General features: G+C 40.1%; 1 protein-coding gene across 3 annotated transcripts in view; it reads left to right on the forward strand.

Annotated features, from left to right (window-relative positions):
- The window catches only part of sbno2 (strawberry notch homolog 2), a 70,763-nt gene that overhangs the window by 8,742 nt on the left and 38,518 nt on the right, over positions 1–23,503 (forward strand). For 2 of the 3 annotated variants that reach the window (XM_023339242.1, XM_023339241.1), the window contains exons 2-4: positions 5,710–5,935; positions 9,560–9,639; positions 15,261–15,384. In XM_023339242.1, coding sequence (XP_023195010.1) covers positions 5,828–5,935; positions 9,560–9,639; positions 15,261–15,384 — 312 coding nt within the window. In that variant the 5' untranslated portion in view covers positions 5,710–5,827. Of the gene's footprint in view, positions 1–5,709; positions 5,936–9,559; positions 9,640–15,260; positions 15,385–23,503 lie in introns of those variants that run through there. The other variant, XM_005795698.2, reaches the window with a different exon arrangement.

The raw sequence follows: 23,503 nt of genomic DNA on the forward strand, positions 1-23,503 counted from the left end.
CGTCAAAATCGTGTGCTACTTCCTGCTGGACTATTCAATAAAATCCCAGTAATACAAGTAATATACATTAACGCCCTCTGGTCTCAGTTTGTTTGTGTTCTCTGTTCCAGTCCGAAGGGACTGCCGATAAATATTTGAATGGTGAAAATGCAATAACAACAGACTCTTAAAACCAAATTTGTTTCCATTTCCCAGCTTTCGATAAGACACCAGACTCACTTACAGTCATCTGATCGCTACACTCTACTAAGTTAGTGTGCAGTTCACAGCCATGGCTGTAATTCTACATGCACATTCAGTCAGGGGAAATTAGGACTGAAAGAAGGCTTATGTCCATGTCCTTCTTTGATTTACTTTCCTTCAATGTGTGTCCCAGGTTTAGGCCTTTTTGTGTGCTAATTAATAATACATGCTGTTTTGAATCATTGAACCCTGTGTTTCCCTAGGAAGTAACTCGTTCCTTTTATGAATATTTTATTGCTGCAGATGATGAATCCAGCCGGTCACAGCTATTATAACCAACTAACGGCCCCGTTGCTGCTCCGATGTTAAAGCAGCTGGCCCCGCCATCATTTCTGACCTGTTCACTTTTGATGCAGATGGACTGAGGCTGGTGATGATTCAGTGTTGCTCAGTGGACCGAAGGACCGTAGTAAGTCGGGTTGTTTGTAGAAAAGACAGATCCAGCAGGACAGAAAATGCTAGAGGGCTTGTATGTCACATGAGGAAAATATGTATGCTGACGCCAATGCAGCAGACGTAAGTGTGTCAAAAGTGTAGCTGTGTTCATTTCATGGTTGGGTTACGAATTAGCTCTACAGGGCCATGTTACCACATGGAGCTCTGTGCTTTGCCCTGGAAATATTGCAGAAAGTAACAAAACGGTGGCAGAAAGCAATCTGATCAACCACATTAAAGCCGCAGTGTAACTTTTATAAAAAATGTATTTTTTATATAGTTGTTGAAACTCTCTTTACGTCGAGAAAGTATAGTATCTACAACCAATCAGACCCAGGAGGCGGGTCTTAGCACTGCCAATCATGCCATGTGTGTGCCGCTCACCTCCCATTCTCCTTACCATGCTTATTCTCTGCTGCAGTAAAGCTTTTCACAGCAGATTATATGTTTTATATTACACTGTCACATCATGGTGATAGTTTTAACAAATATGTAAAAGACATATTTTTAAAAAAGTTGGATATTGCACTTTTAACCTCAAAGAAACACAAGGTGACTAGACAGGCAAAAAGGCAGTCAAAGTGACAGAGAGCAAAGAACAAATACTAAATGTGTTTCTGTCACTCGACTCATTTCTTTCTGTCAGGCAAACGTAGGTGCTCTGTGAACAAGACAGTGGCCAGGTAATTCACATGTATGAATTCTTGGCTTTGTGTCTCATTATTTTGTGTATAATTATAGCTAATCTCACTGTCCCTCCATCTTCTTCAACTATTTTTTTTTCTTAGAAGATAAATGCTGGCATAATATGCTTAAAGCTGCAAGACTCATGTTTAAAGTTATTTTCGATGAAGAAGGTAATTTTTTCTTCGCTTCATCAGATTCTTTGATTTAATCAGACACAGTGTCCCAGCTTTAAGTGTACATGACCTATATACTTGATCCCTTAATAAGCCATATGTTCTGCTCGATATAAGTATGTATGACTGGAGTACTTTTCAACAAACAATAATAACAAAGGACAGCTTATAAATTGATTGGTATGACCATGGTCCTTTATTTAAATACAGAAATGGGCATGAAAGGAAGTGGAAAATAATTCTGACTCTAGATGTTTTGTGATTCTCAATTGAATGTATTCTTCAATTGTAAAATTCTGACTCTTCACTGTTTCAATTCACATCTGCATTTTAAATTTAAGTTAACTTTACTGTAAAGATTAGCTGGCTTACCAAAAAAAAAATTTTTTGTCTCAATTTAGTTGTTTTTTTTTTCTAAAGAATGTAAAGATGAGCTTGTTGCTGTTCTTCAGATGATTGTTCTCCTTCATAAGCCCAGTTCACTTGAGTTTAAGGTCACAAATTTGATGGCCACACTTTCTAATTCAGGATTTCCTGTAGAGAGGAGGATTCAGGTTTCTAACTTGTTATGGCAAACTGTCCCAGTCTTCAGGGAGACAAGCAGCCTCTGACAATTACACGATGTTTGAGAGTCAATAAGATGTTTTTTGTCTGAAATTATGTTAATTATAAACAGGAGGCAGTGAAACACAAACCTTCTACAAAGTTTCTTTTGCTCTCGACTGTCGACAAAGTATTTTCCCAAAGGTCTGGAGGATCATTAAGACTTAACAAATGTGAGGAGGAAGAAGAGCGTTTCTGTTTCTTTCTGGTGAGCAGTGGCTTAAACCATGATAATCCGCCTCAGACTTAGACCAGTCTGTTTTTTTATTGTTGAATTGTGATCTTAACTGAGGCAACAGATGTCTACAGTGCTTTGGATGTGGTCTAAGTTTTTTGTGAGCTTCTGGATGAATCCTTGCAAAATACTTGTGATAATTTTGGTGGAAAGGTCACTGTTCCTGTTCCTTTGTGGATAATTGACACTGAAGTACAAATGTCTTTTTAAAAAAAGCTGTTTTACCATTTCCAGACTAATAGCTGTCGGTGACTTTCTCATCTCGTCTTGAAATTCTTTAGATCAGGATTAAATGTTTTGCTCTTTGAGATTGTTTGGCCTAATTTGTGCAGCCATATGTATGGTTCAATTTTGAAGGCACATGTGACTGTGCAAACGCTTGTTGGCAGGCACACACGCGCCAAGCAGGGCGACTGTCATCCTCACGAGCATTAATTGTGACTTAGCAGCTTAAGGAAGTCACACTACCCAGGGTGATCTCCATGTGCTCTGGCAGGACAGGAAAGGCCACCAGTGCACATCAGGAAGTCATTTCTTGTCACACACTGACTTTTATCCACCTGCCACCTATTGCAAGCACATGTTGGATGCTCTTAACTGAGACACATACACGCAACGTGGTTTTGTGATGACAGGGGGAGAGGTCTGTTTGTTAGCCCTCCTCGACTCATGCAGACCTAAACCAAAGCAGGTAGTCTGCAGAGGTTTTTCCAACATAATACTTCATTTTCCTTCTTTCAAATTTTCAACCCATTGAAGGTGTTTATAGTTGCCTCAGTTTTTTTTTTTGTTAGATTCAAAGCACACGTGAAGTTGACCAATCTGGTTTCACCACATTGCTGAATAAGACCACCCAGGGAGATAGCGAGGCTGAAACACTTGAAAAGGGAGGACAAAAAAAAGAAAAAGAAAAAGAAAGGTAACCGTTGACAGTATGAGCAAACTGAAGAAACTACAATACAAAACACTCTTAATTAAAATGAGTTCAAACTGGTTATACCTGTTTACAGAGGTTTTATGGAGATTTTCTGGAAATTGAGGTATTATTTTTGAACCTTTTACAATCATTTACAAAATGTACACAATTTACAAGGCTCTCCTTTGGCATCGGAGAATCCTTGTTTCCTTTTTTCTTTGTGTAAACTAAACTAAACTCTGTCTCTCTCACATAGACGATACTCATTTTTGTCCCAGTAACAGCTTGCCTCATCACCTCCGTCTTCCTCCACTGCAGGAGTTCGGAGTAGTAAGGGTGGGGGGCTTGTTTGTTTTCCCGTAATGAGAACAGTTACAGGAAGGGGGTTTATCTGGGAGAACTCTCGCCGTAATCAGTATCGATTATCCTGAGAAGCCATACTGATTATCAGGGGTGGGTGTTGGGAACTGAGAACAGCAAGGGGACACAATTTTCTGTCACTGAGATAGTCACCAGCATTACCCTGGTGGCATTCGTGTCGGTGGTTGCAGATCAAAGTATTGGAAAGAATTTGTGCTTCTAATAAATGACCACATTTAACAAGATGCAGTGTCACCTTTTGATGCTCCGAGGGTGGTGAAGTCTGTCTCCTCGGGCTAATGATGGAAACGTTAGCGGTCTCAGTCATCACAACTTTGTACTACCGCACTTTATAGAGCCTTCTTAAACTCACTTTTCACAGGATAGCTTATTTTTCAAATTAACCTTTTATCTGGAATATGCCAGTTTTGTTTTCAGGTCCTTTGTCTTAGAAATCAGCCCATTCTTTGCTTCTTCACGTTTGCTTAGTGCTGGCAGCCTGCAAGGAAAATGGCTTCCGCCTTGTGTCTCTTGGCATTGTGAGTGGGGAATATGTTGGGTCAGGTCTATTTCATGCACCCCCACTTGGACACACAAAGCAGCTCTTAGTTAGACCCACATGAACTCTATTAGTATTTATTACCTCATTGTTCATAGTGAACATGTCTGGCATGTGTTCCAGACTGGGAGCAAACTGGGGGAAGGACTGAAGTAAGGATGGTGTGAAATAGTGAGGGACAAAACAGAGAGTTTCTTGTGGAAATTACAGGAAGACTGGCATTTATCAAGCATTTAATATAGTCGCCGCACAGCACTTTTTTTTGTGTGTGTGTTTGTTTTTCTTCCATATTTTATGTTGGATCAGCATTTCACACAATGCCTTTGTAACAGAGAAGAGAAACTCAACTATGTCTAAGGGAGAGACGCATTTCGAAATCCAAAGTGTTTTAGTTGATTTCATAAATCCTGCAACTAAGGAAGCAGAAACTCGAGCTGTCATCCTTAAATTTGGAGTTTGTTGTTTGACTTGAAGCACATAGATAGTTTCTCTAAACTCAAAATAAAAAATAAATTGTTTCCAGTGAACCAAAGGCACAGAGAAGAGAAATATAAATTTACATTGGGTTAGCATCATCAGAGCCACAAGTCAATCAAAATGTAGTCTTAAATGGTCCAGCATGAAAAATTATGTTGTTGGCTAATTTTGTTTTATGTTAATGGCATTTTAATTGTTAATCTCACTAAAATTAATGCAATAAAACAGTGGGAAGGCTTAGGAGATGATGTGTCTTTGTAACCGGGGAACAAGATGGTACTGTTAAAGTTGTAAGTTTGACGGCATTGCAGGAAATCTTCGTGAGCGTCATTACTCTAGTCTAGCCGGTCTGACCTGTCTTTATGCTTGACACATATACACTTTGGATTGTAAAGCAGACAAGTATATGGTGGTTTCATATGTAAACAATCCTGTACATGCAAATTTTTCCAACCGCACACTGTTCCTGCTTGCTGCTTGTAAACGTATGGAATATTTCAAAGCGCATTCTGTTGTGGTTTGTATTGATTCTCTAATGAATTTAAAACATTTCGTAAAGTCAGATAATGAAGGATATCAATCAATTAGTAAAACTTTGAACTTTGTTTAATGTATGAGATCAAACACAGCTGGAATTATGCTTAAAATGGAGGCTTTAAAAAAATCTTTTTAACTTTTTTAGATGTTATATTACAACTCAATCTGAGCAAAAACATGAAAATTGTGTCTACATCCTTGATATATTTTCTATTTTAGACAATTATGGGAGAAAGAGAAACTCCCATAACTGTTGTGTCGAAAACTATTTGAAAGAAGTGAGACTAGACACGCTTTTAGTTTTGATTACCTTTGTTGTTTTGGTTTCTCAATATGAAGAAAGGAAAATTCAAAAATGACTCAAAAACCTGTATTAAATGTGCTTCTGTTAAATATGATGTTGATCTTGTACGGCATAAATAATTTACTAACATCACATTCTCCTTTTCTTCTCCCTTCCATGAAACCCCACCACCCTCCCCAGGTCATGGAGAGCACTTGTCCTTGTTGAAGTACTGACTCAGACACAGCCAGCTCGTGGGTGGCGATAGAGAGGTGCATAGTCTAAGTCTGCTGGTAGTCATGTGTGAAGCTCTGGTCTGATGTCCACCCTTACCTCAGTGCTGGCCATGGACGGGGAGAACTACCTGCATCCAGAAGGCCCTCAGCTGAACAGCAGCATGTTCTCAGTGGGCGCCTCAAACATGGAGGCAAGTCATGTATCTGCATTAAAGCTGTTGAGACTCGTTGTTGAAATTCAGAATGAGAAATGCAGGAATCGCATTCATGTCAAGTGTTTTGGTTAAAATGAATTGTTTCCTTTAAGTAATTGCTAAAATGCACAAGCAGGCGTCAGTTCAGACAACTGAGAGGTGGTTGCAAAAATAATAATAATAATTTACATGCATTATATAGTAAGACACAGTTTCTATCATTGTCTCAAATTAAGTCAGACTGGATATTTATTTTATTTTCTTGACATTCAGAAGTTTGCTTACAATTTATAAACCAACATCGATGTTCTTTTAAATAATTTAGGAAACCCCAAATAACGCCGTCTTGAAATGGCTTCTAACAGGTTAAAGTTTTAACTAATTTAAAGACTAGCTGGGAATTTTTTAAGGCAACTCATCAAATATTGTACTTTCTTCTGTGATACCCTGAAAAAACAAAAGTTAAAATCAGGTAAGATACTGTATATGATGAAGGATAGTGGATCCCCACAAGTCTGGTTCACTGATGTCTAAATGGCTGAAGGTGCCGCTTTCATCTGTTGAAACGTTATAAGGGAGATCTCAGAGCTGCGAAGATGACAATACTCCAAAAGCAATATAAAAAACCCCAGACAATAATAGAAAAATAGAAGAAGCTTGTAATGCTGAGAATACCATCTGAACTTTGAAGTGTGGTAGTGGCACCATCATTTCTAGGTATCTTTCTGCAGAAGGGACTGGTGGACTTCTCAAAACAGATAGCAACATTAAAGTCCCATATATACAAATTTTGACATCTCAAGACGTCAGAAAGTTTAAACGTGGACGTAAATGTATTTAAGTGCACAATGACTATAAACAAACCAACAAATTTGTTAGAAAGTGGCCTAAAAACAACAAGTCGATGTTTGGAGTGTCCCTCATGAATCCCCAATGTCAGACACACACACAAAAAAAATTCTAGGCAGAAGAGAAAAGGTGTGTGGTTGGGTACAAACCTGACTCAGTTACACCAGTTCTGTAGAAGTAAAGGGCCAAAATTCCAGCCAGCTGTTTGTGGAAGCTTGTGGAAGCACCTAACGTTTTTACACCAAGAAATACACTTTAAAACTGTTTAAAAGACATTGTTTCCAAAAAGCAAGTAGGTGTAAGTAAGCTTCTGAATTTGTAGAAAGTTTTTTTTTAAATCCCTGTTCCATTATAGGGGGGTATTTTGCAATAGAAATAATTTTGGTAATTCTGTCATAAAACAAGGCAATTTTAGACCTAATTATTGTAACAAAAAAAGTTTTTGTTCTTTTGATAGAGCGTAAGTAAACATCTGGTTTCATCTGCAGGCATGTTTTCATGCAGTGATCAATTTTAAGATGCATCCAAAAGAACTAAGAGAAGGGAACACCGCATAAAAAAATAAATATTGCAAAATCTAAAGATAGCACATTATGATAAACTAAATTAAAATTTTAAAAATAGATAATAAAATAAGCTTCTGCCTATATTTGAAAGCTGACATAAACAGCAAGATTTTCAGTGCTGATATGTAGGAGCGAGAAATTTAATGTATTGGATTTTTTTTTTTGTTGTAACATGTAAAATAATCTTTACGTCAATGTAACCTCTTGAAGAGGAAAGCATGTTCTGATCTTGTTTTAACAAGAATTCATTAGACTGTTCATTTTTACCTCTGCTAAGTCTACTTAAATATTCATTTCTAAATTTGAATTTTCAGAAGTAAAAACATTGACTTCTGTGCTGACTGTCTTACGCCTGAGGAAGTTGTGTCCCATCCACTCATTGATATTATATGCATCTACTGTATTCTGTGAGGGGCTGTGGTCAGTTGTTGACACATAAATGTAAAGTTGCATGTCATCAGTGTAAATATAGTTAAAGTAAAATGTTGCAATGCTCAGTAAGCTAGGCTAGGGGGAGCATGCACATGCTGAATAAAGAAGATCAAAGAATGAAGCCTTGAGGAACTTCTCATATAGTCTCATGTGATCTTTGTTTGCTTCGATTTATATTTGCCAATAGAAACAAAGTAGTTCATGTTTGACATGTATGATTATGACACACTTTGTGGTTTATATTTTTATACTTTACGCCTTTCCTAGCAAGAGAATAAATACCAAGTCTGCCTAAAACCTTTGACCATAAAATCTTTAATTAATTACTGGAAACAAAAACCCACCTTCCTAAGTAAATCACTGAAAAACAGCTGTCAACTTTATTCCTGTGAAACATTTTTGTACCGAGGTAGACAGCAAAAATGGATAGTATAAATCACATTCTAAAGTGTAGTAAAATGAAAACTGAATAAAGTTACACCCAACATGATTCAGAATTTGACAGATCACAAGTAATTCCATCAAGAAGTAGGCAGAAAACCAGACAGATATCGCTCAAAATATAACATTGTATAAAAGGAGTAAAAGTTGTTTGTATTGCATGTTTTTAAAAAGGCATGTCGAAAATCTTTATACATCATTCAAGCTCACTTTTAACTACTCTTTGCATGTTTCGCTGGTGTTTTGATATTTTTCTTCAGTGAAGAGCACAGACTCATTGAGACTCAAAATCCTCCTCGTCATCACCATAATCTGCAATCTGCCTTCACAGATTCTCTGTCAGATTGAGCTTATTCTTATTCTGTAGTTGACAAACACTTTGTATAATTACCAACTCCCCCTGACACTTTGAAGGTTTTAGCTCTTTATACAGTAAAGATCTTTCTTTTATGTTTAAATTTCAATACACAGAAGCACTTCAAACACTTTTCAGTAGGTTACTTGTCCGGTATTATTCTGCTTGAGAGTGTTATGTTTACTTGATTGTTAATTGATCATTTACAAGCCTTTATTGACAGTGACTTTTATTCTTTTGTTTAATGTGAACCTGTGAAACTGCTATGTCAAATGCAATGTGGTCCAAAAATTTCAGGTGTGCCTATCATTTGTGCCAATGCGCCTAAGAAAAAAATGTAGACTAGAGACCTGAAATCAATAGAAAAAGGAAGCAATCCTCTGGTGGAAGTTTTGCAGAGTTGAGACCAAGGGGTTTTCCTTCCCTTTGCAGAGTATTATGAGATATAATTATCATATAATTTGATTTGACTATGCCAGCAGCCTTTAGGGTGTTTGCTCCATATTTCTTCATAACTTTGCTTGGATACAAAGTGGATATTTGGTTTCAGTATAATTAAAAAGAATATTTTTAAAGCCAAAGTCAAACTTAGTTTAAACTTCCCTCGACCAAAGAAATATTCCCTAAAATGTTTAACTCGTAAAAAAAAATAAGTAAAAAAAAATCCTACCATGTCTGCTTTATTGTCTGAAACTCCTGAGAATTTCTCAAAATATCCACTCAGTAAATTGAAACCACATCGGGATGATTGCTTCTGTGAAATTCTGTTGAATTCATTGAGTCACATAGAGGAAATATGGAACAAAAAAGACCGTTGTTCGAACTGCTTGGTCATAATTTTTTGGTAAAAAAAAAACACAACCATACTGACTGCGGACAACACTATACTGATTTTTGTCCGCATCCACTCATAACTGAGTGGATTCATCAAGTCCAAAGAAAAATAGATGTTATTTTAACTGTCTCTCTATGTTTCAGAGTTCAATATTTACCTCCTCTGGTACCTGGGGACCCTTTTCTCAGCAGCCTGGATACTGCCCTATGCAATCTGGAAACCAGTAAGTCAATCTAAAATCACAACTCGCTTTCACAAGACTCAAATTCCAGTTTTGACAGCAAAAACATTGCAAGTGAAATAAAGTTTGACATTACACAGCAGTCAAATTTGACCGTTAGGAAACAGAAAGGAAATGTTTCAGCTTTTAAAGAAACGGCTACAAAATTTGTCGACTTTAATTTCACAAATGCGCCCACTTGGTGTGACCTAATGCAGTTCCCTCACCACCAGCTCACTTCACGCCAGATTGGTCTAATCTGTGAGACCTCTTTTATTTCCTGCTGTGGGCGGCTTGACGTCAGCCTGCATTTGGGGTAGGGGGTTGAGAGTTAGACTTCCTGCAAGTTAGAGCTGCTTGTGTGATCTTGCCACTAAATACGACGTGTCATTTTGAACACAGTGTTTATCAGTCAGTTGTTGTGTTTCTGTTTCCTGTGAACCGACAAGAAAACACTGCAGAAATCTATCTGAGTGTACAGAAACGGTGCTGCTTTGCGCAGGTGAATGTTGGCCAACCGCCAATTTAAGTCTGTATTAAAGAGCATGGTTTATATGGCACAGTGCAGGTTTGAATTTTTTGTGTTAAAAAGGCTTGATATGGGGGCGTGCCGTGGTGGCGGAGGGGTTAGCGCGACCCACATTCAGAGGCAACGTGGCCTCGACGCGGCTGTCGCGGGTTCGACTCCCGGACCCAACGACGTTTACCGCATGTTTTACCCCCCCTCTCCTTCCGCCTTTCCTGTCAGCCTACCTTGAAAAAGGGACACTAGAGCCCACAAAAACAATAATAAAAAACAAATAGAAAAGAAAAAAAAGGCTTGATATGTTTAATTTATAATTTCTGCCTATGTTTGTCTGTGTTGTAATTTACTGTCCAGCATCTGATTATTGTAATAAATAGCATTTTGTCCCATTTGCTGCATTTTTTAAATTACTTTTAATTCTTTCGAAATGGGCCCTTTACTTTTTCTTTTCTTCTTACTATGAATGATGAATTTTTTCTTCACATCAAGAGTTTCGTTTTGTTACTGCGATGTGTTTCTTTGAAAGTTATAACATCTGGTGACGTGAAGGCGCTTTGTGTGGTTTTCAAGTTCACTCGAAGTGGAGCTTTATGATGTCAAGCTCATAGTAAGGACCTTATCTCACTTTCTATCTTACTATGTACAGGAGAGATGCAAAAAAGGGTCTGGCTCAGAGAAAAATTATGTGATTGATTATCAATTTCTTTTGAATTGGGCTAGTTAAACCTTATCGAGCGCAATTAAAGTGAGGTAACCTTTAAAAAAAAAGCCTAAAATTTGCATTATCTTCAATGGTTTTGCGTTTGTAAAATTTTTGTTTTCAGAGATTTCCTGGAACACTTAGGCCAGGTTTTTACGAAACAGGACAGAGCACATAAAGCAGTAATTTTTGTATGACTACCTTTTATTGTGTTTGCTTCTGGTTTTCTGATTCTCACGACCTTGTAAGTCCACCATGCCGCCTGATGCCTGGGTAACTTTGCACTCTCCTGTCCAAAGTAAAATTGGTTAGACTCGAAAGTGCAATCTTGCCTGCTCAGACTGTTGTTGAGAACGTGCAGAGGAGTGAGATGATCACATGACACCAGTGAGGAGAAAACATGCATGGGAAGTGCTATGTTTGCTCGAATGTTGACTTACAGTGCCCACTCACATCTGCAAAGTACATACTGTTCCTATGAATGATCATAAGAACCATAAAGACAGCTATATCAGCCTCTTCATAATTAATCCTCTTAATTTGTGTGTTAGCATTCAAATTGCTAGTCAAGCAGATCATGCTACATTACCGTAATTGTTGTTTTAGTGCTGGAAAGTGTTAAAACTTGCTGTGCAGCATGAAGCTGCAGCAGATCTTCTGATGTATTTTGTGGAACCAGCACCAGACTTCTACAGACCACAGAAACCTCTGTGCGTACTGTATGTGATCAAACACTATCTTTTTAGAAAACTGATACACTGTTGATAGTTTACATAGTTACATAACATATCATGTGTAAAATAAATGTCAGAGTTTTTAATTCTAGACAGCTGTTGGCTGTTAATTTCCTACATTTTTTTTCTTCCCTATTTGAAATTAAATATTGACACATTAATGTGACATTTTTCTCAATAAAGTTACATTAATGGGATCAGAGATTTATTTTTTGATGTCTTCAAAATCATAAGCTTGCTTACATTTCCTCAGTATTTGGTACCATTGCCTTTGCTGGTATCACGATAGTTTGAGTTCTGAGTCCCATTTCCTCCTGACAGAACCGGCACAACCCAGGTTAGGGTGAGGGTCAGGTTTGTAGTCCGCCTTGCTCACACGAGCCTTCTCAGATTCTACTGAGAGGAAATAAATTATGTCTTTTTATTCAGTTGAAACCAGATATACATGCGTTTTATAAAGAGACCTGTAACCTTTTTTTTTCTGACATTAACTATAAACTAAATATTCCCTGTTTCAGGTCAGTCAGGATCAAGATGATTTCCTACGTGCCAGAATATTGAGCAGATTCACTCCATTTTATTAAGTAGCATTTTATTCAGTTTGTGAATTATTTTTTTACCTTTTTTCAAAGTTATTATTGATAAAAAATAGAACCCTCCTGAGTACATTTGCAAACCATAATCTCTATGTTTATGTTGTTTTCTGAGCAAAAGCTTCCTCTTCTCTGAGCAGACTTCCAGCCCATGTTGGTACAGGACTGATGTGTTAATACTTCACTTTCGGTCCAGCTTCGCCCAACAACTTCACATGGTGTTTTGCTTTTGTTTGGGGTTTATTCGCGCATTTCGGACCAAAGCATGTTAATCTCTGGGTCATAGCAGCGCCTTCAGATATCTAGAATTGAACCCATTGGTGAACCTGGCTGGTGGCGGTCAAATTCTCTTTATCTTGGCTAATCTGTTGTTATGATGCAACAGAAAGGAGCAGTGTGTGTAGGGGTTGTCATAATATATATCAAAAGCCAATTAATCATTACTGTGTAAAGCTATGATATCACCTGGACTGTCCCAAATTGTTTAAATGAATAGTAATCTTAGCACAAGTAAAATTTTGATTAAAAAACATGTATCTAAGGATTTGAAACTATCAATATGATGTAATTTTAAAACTATTATATACGTTTTAAAATTACATTTTAGGTTGCCTCATTGGCCAACTTGAGGTAGCCAGACAAAACTAATCAGCCAATATCAGCCTGTTAGTGTAGAAAGAGTAGAAAGGGGGAAAAAAATCATATTCAGCTTAGTAATATGTTGAAAGCTACTGCCAAATACAGCTGTATTTATTTTAGATTTTGTCCAAGTTAAGAATTATTATGACAAAAAATAAATTACGTAACTTATTATTACAAAGGACTTTAAAGTTTTATAATATTTTATGGCATTATATGCAATGAGACAAAAATAGTGATTAAAAATGCAAAGAAAAAAAAAGGAAAGCAGCTATATTGCAAAACAGTCTTCAATGACTGGGTTCAATCATATTTTGTGCATGCTGCACTTATTGATGATCTCATAGAGTTCATTGAGGATCTCGTGAAAAAATAGGTCAAACTGCAAAAAGCCTCACATTACAAAGCCAAAGTTTTGATCCACGGTGGTGATAATGGGACATGTTGAAACTCGGTGGCAACTCCTACATTTGGTTTAAGCTCCTTCCTGTGTAATATTCAAAAATACTTCCTGCTCACACGCTTTCCACAGCTAAAACCAAAGGTTCGCGCAATGCATTCAGTTCCTATTACTAGAGCTTCATCTTTATGTTTGTGTTGTCTACAAGGAAGTGTTCTTCCATGGAACCTTAGCAGCTTTGTGTGTGCATGCATGCGTGTGTTTGTGTGGGTGTGCTCCTTCAGTGGTGTGTCACACATAAGCAACAACTTGATAATCATCATTTCTATGGAAGTAGTGCTTAACTGTTGATAATCATTGGGATGAAATTTGTCCACAAAGGAAGAAATTCCTGCTGTCACCTTCCAAAACTGTTTTTTTAAATCACTTAACCTTCACTGGAATTATAAATTAAATTTCCTGGGACTTATATTTCATTTTTATCCCGTATTCCCAGTCATTTCTACCTCAAACCTGTTTGGTTTTGTTAATTTTCCAATTAATGTTCCAAGAAATCACAGCAGTAATTTTGCTACATGACAGCTATGAAGATAAAAAATAGAGAAGTTTCAGTGCATAATTGCTTTTTAAAATGATGTGGTGCTTGTGCCAAGTTTAGAGATCGTGCACCACCAGAAAATAAACCGCTAACTACTTTGGCTCAAGTGAGACATCATTGCTGAATGATGGGATTTGAAGCAATGAATTGTGGGTTTTAAAAACTGAGGGAAGACAACTTGTGGGACACAGAGAGGTCAGTCCATTGCTGTGCCTGTGAGCCCCTAACCAGCTTTGTTGATTAAAGCTGCTGATACCAGGTCTGCCAAGAAGTTTTCTGTAATAATCCTCCTCTGCTAGGGAAAGAAAAACCACAAAGGGGATTTCCAGTCTGGATGATTTTTACCAATCACACTGCGTTTCCTCCTTTGCTCTCCTTAAATCCATTAATCATCAGCAATTAACACCTGTGTTAGTGATTTTCCCTGTGCTGGCAAAGAATTTGTTGTTTGTGTAACTGTAAAAATTGTGGTTATTTTAATAGCTTTAATTTTGAACAGAGGTGCCATATATACGGTTTAAGCACAGACAACTGTAAATAATTTTTACATCAACTAATTAAATTTCTATATAGCAGTAGGCATTAGGTGTAGCATTAGGTGGTCCTCTTATGGTGGTTAGGGTGTTTTGAAACCAAATCAATCAGTAACTGTGATCTCTGACCAGGAGTTTAGGACACAGGAGCCTAATCCTTTGAATAGCTTTGGCTCAGCTCCAGTTGTTTTAGTTTGAGCTCTGGTAGCTGATTGGATACCAGGACAGTTTCACCTTTACGCGTCTTTAGTTTTGCTTTTGCTTTGAATGCTCACGCAACCCTGCTGCTCTGCGGATTTCTCCATAGGCTTGTGACTTATCGACTCAGTAGGAAACTGAAAACATATCATGTTAGAGGTACAGGATCTGATCGTTTGTGGCAGAAGTTAACTTGAGGCTCCAGAAGATGTTTGGTGTTCAGGAAACGTGGGTCGTGATAAAGGGTAGGAGCTCTCTCTGTCCTGCTTAGGTTGCTGTCGATTCCCGGCTGTTGTCCTTATCATCTCTACCCTGTCTGTCTGGTTTGCAAATAGCCAAAGTTTCATTTGTTTGCCTCTTTGTCCGTTGAATATGCCGTCTATTCATTCGTTAGATAACCAGTCACCTTTTAACTACATGATTGAAACTGAACACTTTAGTGCTTTTTAAATGTAAGTTTTGTTTCTGTGACAATGAACTGTGTTTGGGATTCTTTGAAGCTGATTTGTTACCTGTCTTCTTGCTGCTAAGTATAGTTACCAAAAACTGATTTTGGTTTATATTTTACTGCTTTATAAAGCAAGTAGCAGCTTAAACTTAGCTGATATCACTTCCTGTAATAATGAAAACATCAGCAAAGACTGTTCTGCTTCTGTACAATGCACTTTAAACCAACTAAATGTCAATTTCTTTTTGTCCGCAGGCAATACCACTTGAATAACAGCACTACCACCAACATTCCTGATATGCACATGAGCATGTACCCGGGATTCTCTGACATGGACTTTCCCAGCCTCCCTAAAAATGGGAATGGAGACTTCGCCCAGGTTGGTTCCATTTCACTACTATATTCATTGATCATCTGCAACAAAAAAAATGTGACATGCTGGGCAATATAAATGTGAATATGTCCTCCAAAGCAGCTTTCTATCAAGTGATTGCTTTTACTTTCATGTGATGAGAAAGGGCCACACATGTGACCCACCACCTCCTGCAGCTCATCTTTCATGCTCATCTATGACTGAAGTGTAACATCGTGTGTGCCTTCTTGCCTTTTTAGTTCATTTAGTTACAGTGACACTAACAGCACCTACTGTGATGAGACAGATGGGTAAATTTCTAAATCCTGAATCCATTTAGGCTCTTGTCAAATATAGGCTTGGGTCAGTGAGTCTCAGTTTTTTGTTGTTACACTATAATCGAATAGCTTTTGTGTTTAAAAAAACATGAGAAATATTCCTGCTACTGCTGAAATTACAACATATTGATTGTTGCAGTTACAATAATATTTTTTGCAATTATTTTTGCCTGCCTTGATTTTGATACACAGACTTTAGTAAAAACATAAACAGCTGCAAAATTTAGCAGTAGTCCTAAAATGCATATTGCTGACGATATTGTTGTTGCTTTTCTCTTCAAAGTTTAAAACCAGCTGATATCAGCTGGTCAAGTAGTCCAGCTTTTTGTGGCAGTAAAGTGTGTGGTGGGCAAATGAATAGATATGCCACTTGTAGCTAACCAAGTTTTCAAAGCACGATTACCTTAATAAGTGATGACGGATGCTTCTTTAGTTTCCACTCTGATATTACCTTTGGCTTTTGCAACTGGGAATGTTTTCAAACATCTGAGTTGTTGTAAGCAAGTGACCTACAGCGTGTAGTAATAGGTTGGGGAGGGACAGCACTGTCTTCTGTAGAAACACCGGTCACTTTGTCACCTCCCAAACACCATGAAGAGAAAAGCTACGGAAACCCTGGGGCTACCGTAGCTTCACTGTGTTGCGATTATCAGTTCCTTCTCTCTAAAGAAAGTGAAAAGTTGTGTTTTACTGAGTCACACTGACAAAACAAGTGAGCAAAACAAATTAAAAAGCACAATTTCTGAGACCTTAGTGCAACAAATATGATGAATGAAGTACAGCAGCTGGTCAGGGCCCAGAAATTAGGAACTGTTCACACACTGTTATTCCATCACCTCAGTAAACCACATTCACACTCCTGAAGAAGGTCTATAAAGTGTTTCTTTTTCTTTTAAAACACAACATCAGTTGACTGTTATCTTAGACTGATGTGTGCTCTTTTTTGCCTGATTGTCACTAATCCTTTAAATAATGCAGAACGTTCCAAAAACTTTAACCATAGCCAATCTAAAGTGACCAGTTTTCCCAACATGTTTAAGTTTTTACTGTAGGAGGCAGCCAGAGGAAATTCAGGGAGCTGAATAAATAATTTCTTATGCAGTGAGGTGACAGCTGTAAACTCTTTGTCCCTTTACTTCCTCAACACCCACTTTTAACTAAGCACTCGCATGTGGAAGTGTAGAACATGGCGGCTGTCAATACTAATTGATCTATATCCCAGTAACACCATTTTATTTTCTCCTGAAACTATTTGCTCCTCCAAGGCAGGAGAAAACCGGAAATTAAACTTGCAGGATTGCTGCAGTTATCAACCCAATGCAATCGTCTGGGCTTTCTTGGATAAGTTACTTTTTCAAATTTACTGGATTTGATTGTACTGTAGTATAAATAATAATCAAAATGGTTTGTATGATTAGAATGTATGGGGATAAATCTTATTGGCATTAAACCAATAAAAGTTTGGACAATTCTGGATTCTATATGCATATGAATTAGACTGATTTGCTCTGTAAAAGGCCTTCAGATTGCATTTTTAGTAGGTCCTATTTCAATTAAAAAGAAAAAAATCTAACAATATTTATCATGTTTGCTACATCAGAGCATTGAGTTTCATAATGTGTCCAAGTCCATTACATTAGCTGTGTAATGGAGAATCTAACAAGTCTTTCACCAAGTCTCAGAGGATTTCACTGTTTATGTTGCATCTCAGTGACTTATGCAGACAACATGATCCGTGTGTTGGTATCTTTTCAAGATTAACCCGCTTATTCACATTTGAGCAATACTAATATCCAAACGTGAAGCATTCTGCATCAGAATTTATATTCCAAATATTTTGTTTACAACCTTATATGACCGACACAACAATAATGATCATGCATGTTTTTTCATATTTCTTAAATAAAGAAAATAAATCAAATTTCCAGGTGCAACCACTGAAACTGTTTATTGTAATTGGTTTAGAGAAGTGACTCCAAAGTTGAAGCAGAGCAGCTTCACATCGCTTCAGCTTCCAGGTGTGTAAATGGGTGTGATGCTTGACTGGAACAAAGTGCTAAGTTATTTCTAGAACAAAAGCAACATATGAATGATTTCAAGAGAGAAAAGCAACGCGTCACACTTGTCACGTGGATCGATAATGTGGGGATTCCCTAGTTTCACATGAGCCTGTGTAGTTGTGTCCGGCTAAGTTTTTTTCTCCTAAAGAAGTCATTTTATACATTAGTCATTCAGGTTGAGTCATATTGTATTCTACATTTGACTTTATTTGTAAAACAGTTGCATACTTTATTTTAAACTTTTCCAATTTTGGTTGGTGCATTCAAGCTCTGCCTTCTTGTGCCTGTCAGCGTCTCTGTGAAGGAAAAAAACAAAAAAAAGAGACGTTTTGTGCTTGTGTTGTGCTTTCTCAGCTGTTCTCACTGCATTTGGACACATGGCGTCATGTGAGTCATGTAGAGAAAATGTAAGTCATGGGGTCATCATGACTAATAATGCCGCACCTCACTGTCAGGCCATTTTCTTCCATTTCATTCCCACCATTTGTGCCAGTCCTGCCCTATTTTTCCCTCCTTCTCAGTCTGCTGTCTGGTGGCATCATATCCACTGTCTGTTCAGTCGCCGAATTGTATTAAAGTAAATATTCAGAGTTGTGTGGCCGGGTCGATTGGTTTATGAGGTTATTTAGTTTATCAAGTGACGTTTGTGTTTACTTGCATCTCCTCATCTTATTTACAGCAATGGGGTCATTATGTCAGGATCTGTGTTTTTCTGTGTTTATTTAGAGTTTTCTGTGTCCTTTAGTCTCTTCGTTGTCCTGTCCTCCCCTTGATTGTTCCCAGGTGTGTCTCGTCTCTGTGATTACCCTCCCGTGTATTTAACTCCACCTGTGTTCTTTGTTCCTCGTCGGGTCCTCGTCTACGTCTAGTCTATTCGTTGTCAGTGTTTCCTTGTGCCTGCTGCTTGTTCTTGGACTTATTCACCATTAAAATCATCATTTTCATCCCACCTGGGTCTACAGCGTCTGCCTCACCACTCTCACCACCCGCACATCATGACAGAAGGACCCGACCAGGACGAACGGTGAGGCACGCTATTTTTTTAGTTTTACATCATGGACCCAGAAGATATAAAGGAGCTGACGGAAACGATCAGCGAGTATAAGGAGGCGATGGCCAAGCCGTACGCTGCCATCCGACGGCTCGGTTTCGCCATCCGCTTGGGGCTCCTGTTGGACTACTGGGTTCCTCGCTTTCCGCACCCGGGGTTGGTGGAGTTGCAGAGGGAGGCAGAGTGGGAGCGTATGGCGGCTCTAGCCGTCATGGCTGGCGAACCTCTGCCTCCCAAGCCGCACAGTCTCTCCGCCAGCCCGGATCCAGCTCCAGCTCCGGGACCAGCACCCCCAACCGGTGCGGCCGGCGCACCCGGGGCCGTTTCAGCCGGCGTTCCAGCCGGCGCACCCGAGGCCGTTTCAGCCGGCGTTCCAGCCGGCGCACCCGAGGCCTCAGCCGGCGTTCCAGCCGGCGCACCGCAGGCCGAATCAGCCGGCGTTCCAGCCGGCGCACCGCAGGCCGAATCAGCCGGTGTTCCAGCCGGCGCACCCCAGGCCGAATCAGCCGGTGTTCCAGCCGGCGCACCCCAGGCCGCCCGGAGACAGCGACGTGAGCCGCCGGTGGACCCGGCCCCTCGTCGCCTTCCGGAGCTGTCACCTCCGCTGCCGGTTCCCAGGCTCCGCTGCGGCTCGCCCCCGCAGCCGGTTCCCAGGCTTCGCTGCGGCTCGCCCCCGCAGCCGGTTCCCAGGCTTCGCTGCGGCTCGCCCCCGCAGCCGGCCCCGAGGCTCCGCTCCGGCTCACCTCCAGCCGGCGCACCCGAGGCCGAATCAGCCGGCGTTCCAGCCGGCGCACCTTCCGAGACTCCCAGTGTTCCTTCCGAGACTCCCAGTGTTCCTTCCGAGACTCCCAGTGTTCCTTCCGAGACTCCCAGTGTTCCTTCCGAGACTCCCAGTGTTCCTTCCGAGACCCAGACTCCCAGCGTTCCTTCCGAGACTCCCTGCGTTCCGACTCTGACTCCCTGCGTTCCGACTCAGACTCTCTGCGTTCCTCCAGAGACCGAGACCCCCAGCGTTCCTCCCGAGACCGAGACCCCCAGCGTTCCTCCCGAGACCGAGACCCCCAGCGTTCCTCCCGAGACCCCTTGTGCTCCGACCGAGACCCCTTGTGCTCCGACCGAGACCCCCTGTGCTCCGACCGAGACCCCTGTGTTCCACCCGAGACCCTGACCCCCTGTGTTCCACCCGAGACCCTGACCCCCAGTGTTCCAACCGAGACCCTGACCCCCAGTGTTCCACCTGAGACCCAGACCCCATGTGTTCCGATTGAGACCCCCTGTGCTCTGACCGAGACCCCGACTCTCTGTGCTCCACCAGAGAGCCTGCCTCGGGGGGCTCGTCGTCGCCGTCTGTGGGCGGCCCCAGGGACTCATGGTTCCCGCCTCCAGCGCCGCGGACGGCCGCCGGACCGCCTCCGTGGTTCCCGCCTCCGTGGTTCCCGCCTCCAGCGCCGCGGACGGCCGCCGGACCGCCTCCGTGGTTCCCGCCTCCAGCGCCGCGGACGGCCGCCGGACCGCCTCCGTGGTTCCCGCCTCCAGCGCCGCGGACGGCCGCCGGACCGCCTCCGTGGTTCCCGCCTCCAGCGCCGCGGACGGCCGCCGGACCGCCTCCGTGGTTCCCGCCGCCGCGGACGACCGCCGGACCACTTCCGTGGTTCCCGCCTCCTTTGCCTCCGCCCACCCTGTGGGTAGTTTTTTGTTGTTTTTGGACTCTTGGCCCTCCCTGTGTTTCCGCCCACGATGGTGGGTAGTTTTTTGTTTTTCTGGACTCTGGCCCCCCGTCCAGCGCCCCTCCGCCCACCCTTGTTGTGTTTTTGTTTTGTGGGCGTCTGGTAGCCGCCCTTGAGGGGGGGGTACTGTCAGGATCTGTGTTTTTCTGTGTTTATTTAGAGTTTTCTGTGTCCTTTAGTCTCTTCGTTGTCCTGTCCTCCCCTTGATTGTTCCCAGGTGTGTCTCGTCTCTGTGATTACCCTCCCGTGTATTTAACTCCACCTGTGTTCTTTGTTCCTCGTCGGGTCCTCGTCTACGTCTAGTCTATTCGTTGTCAGTGTTTCCTTGTGCCTGCTGCTTGTTCTTGGACTTATTCACCATTAAAATCATCATTTTCATCCCACCTGGGTCTACAGCGTCTGCCTCACCACTCTCACCACCCGCACATCATGACACATTAGGGAAATCTCTTTTGGTTTGCATGGCTTCCCACAGTGTGAGGGTTTGTTTATGCATGCACCAGAAGTCATTTCGAATATCCACATATAAGGAACCACGGTGCTGCAGTCTGTGGACAGAATGTGTTTCTTTATATCTGTTGCTTTCAGAGGTTTGTTTTGTATTACAACGAAGAGGCTCCCCTCTATGTATGCACCCTAAGAATCACTAGATAATAGATTAACAAGACAATAATTGAAGTGGCATATGAGGACACTGGCATATAAATCAGATAATGTGAATCTGTTTCAGTTATCTCCATGTAAAACTGCGTAACACTGTAATATAAAAGGGTGTTGGTCAGCTCTGCCATAATTTCAGGCAATTATATTCAATGTGTTTGAAAGTTTCTGCTGAGTCTGATTGAAAAGGAGATTGTTTTATTTGAAAAACTAATTAAAGATAATTTATTCACCAATCAGAAGTTACTTTTCAAGTATACAACCATTTCGAAAACAGCTTTAAAATCGCTTAATTTTTTTTTTTCTCATATTGTTTCTACATTTTGAGCTGTTTATCAAAGATATAAACTTCAGGGATCCCTTACACTCTAATATATTCTGAAATCCCTCTGCTGGGTTCAGCATTTGAACTTTTGTTTCTTCTAAAAAAAAAAAGACTGCCAGAATAAGGAGCACGTTTCAAAATCCAAAAGTGACTTTCAAAACAAAACATTTAATTTGTTGTTGACTGGTGTACCACTTCTATCACGATAAAATTTTAAAATTGACACTAGCTGAGAGGTACCTTGTAATAAACAGCCCACTTGTGGCTCAAAACTGAGCGGAATGACACAATTAATTGACTAACAAGCAGTAGTTTGTTAAGCACCGCTTCATGAAAAGGGAATGAGAGAAATTCAAATGTCTGGCTAAATCGTAGCTTTTGTATAGAGTTCCCAATATTTTTTATGAATCTGGCAACTTGATTCTTTGAATATTGACAAATTTTCTTTCAAAAGCTTTTTTTTTCTGCATAACATGACATAAAATACAAGCAGAAAACTGTAATGTGAAGGATGCAAAAATATGTGAAAGGTTCCTCCATTAGCACACTAAAAGCAAATAAGATGGTACACTCAATATTGAAATAAAAAAGACTGTGTATTCATACATTAGATTAAACTGAAAATGAACAAAAATAGGACCTTTTCACCCATAACTGCAACTCAAAAGGAAAAAGAATCTCTTTCTATTACTACCTTTTACTTGAAATGAAGTAATAGACATGCTAGTATTTCCATGTAAGTAACAAATTCCTTTATTTAATATATGTATTACCTATGTCTTTGTCTGGTTGAAGTATTATTTTTTTATTTAACCTTTATTTTACCAGGATTAAAAAAAACAAGATTAAAAACTTCTTTTCCTCTTTTTCAATCTGAAAAAGGCTACTTGATTCATTTAGAAATCACCATTAGCTACACACTTAGTAACTAAAACAGGGTAAACTTACATTTATTTTGTCATCTGCACAAACTCTGCACATTGACACACTGGCACGTAATTCATCCGTGAACATGGATCTAAATGCGTCCCTGAAAACATCTTCTGGAAGAAATGTAGTAAACAGACAGCTTGCCTAGCTTCAAGTAGCTTTAGAAAATCTACTTTGGGTTCATCTTTACTGTCGACATCACTGCTTACATCAACAAGCTATTCTCAAGTGCAGCCTGTATTACTTACTGTTGAATCCAGTGTACATCTTGTTTAAACACTTTTAGCATGACAGACTGGCGCTACAGTGTCTCTGCTGACTGTTAATGTCTTCTGTGAAGTCAGAGTGTTGTGTATGCGTGAGTCTTGGTGTGTTAAGTAGGCGTACATGTTGAAACACTTGTGCTCTTGCTCTTTCTGTGCATCTGTACATCAACAATGAGGCAACAAACTTAGTGTTATATCATAATTTCAAGCGGCAGTAGTAGCTGTCGCCATAGTAATAGGTGGAGTAGTAGTAGCGGTGGTGGGCTGCATAAAAGCAGCTACATTATGTAATGCGTGCACGGTCAAAATAATTAGGTATTGAGTTTAAATACTTTAAATACATTCAAAACTACAATAGCTAACTTATAAAATTATGTTGGGTTTTTTTTGTTGTTTTTTTTCATAATTTTTTAAAACTAACAAATATGCAAAATTTTGTTAGTTATGAGATAAATCGACAAAATCTAGCTCCTGTGCCTCCTCCAGAGGCCTCTTCAGAAAAAAACTGCTTGACCAGAAACAACCGATCAGAGTCAGGAGGATGGTCCTAGCACTTTCAGTCATGCTCGTGTACGCGCTCCTCATACACAAGCAGCACATACCTTGCAATCACAGGAAAACGGTTTTTCTGCCCTCATCGACGGTCATGCTAACTGCTGTGTGAATTTACAACAGGAGCTGTAGCAGATCACAGAGAAGGGAGAGGGTGTGAAAAGTGAGTAGATGAGTTTTATTGACAGCGCTAATACCCTCTAGGATAAAATTGAGAAAAGTACTACTTAAATGCCA

This window comes from Xiphophorus maculatus, chromosome 9 (genome assembly GCF_002775205.1).
Source record: "Xiphophorus maculatus strain JP 163 A chromosome 9, X_maculatus-5.0-male, whole genome shotgun sequence".
In the NCBI taxonomy this organism is placed as follows: Eukaryota; Metazoa; Chordata; class Actinopteri; order Cyprinodontiformes; family Poeciliidae; genus Xiphophorus; species Xiphophorus maculatus.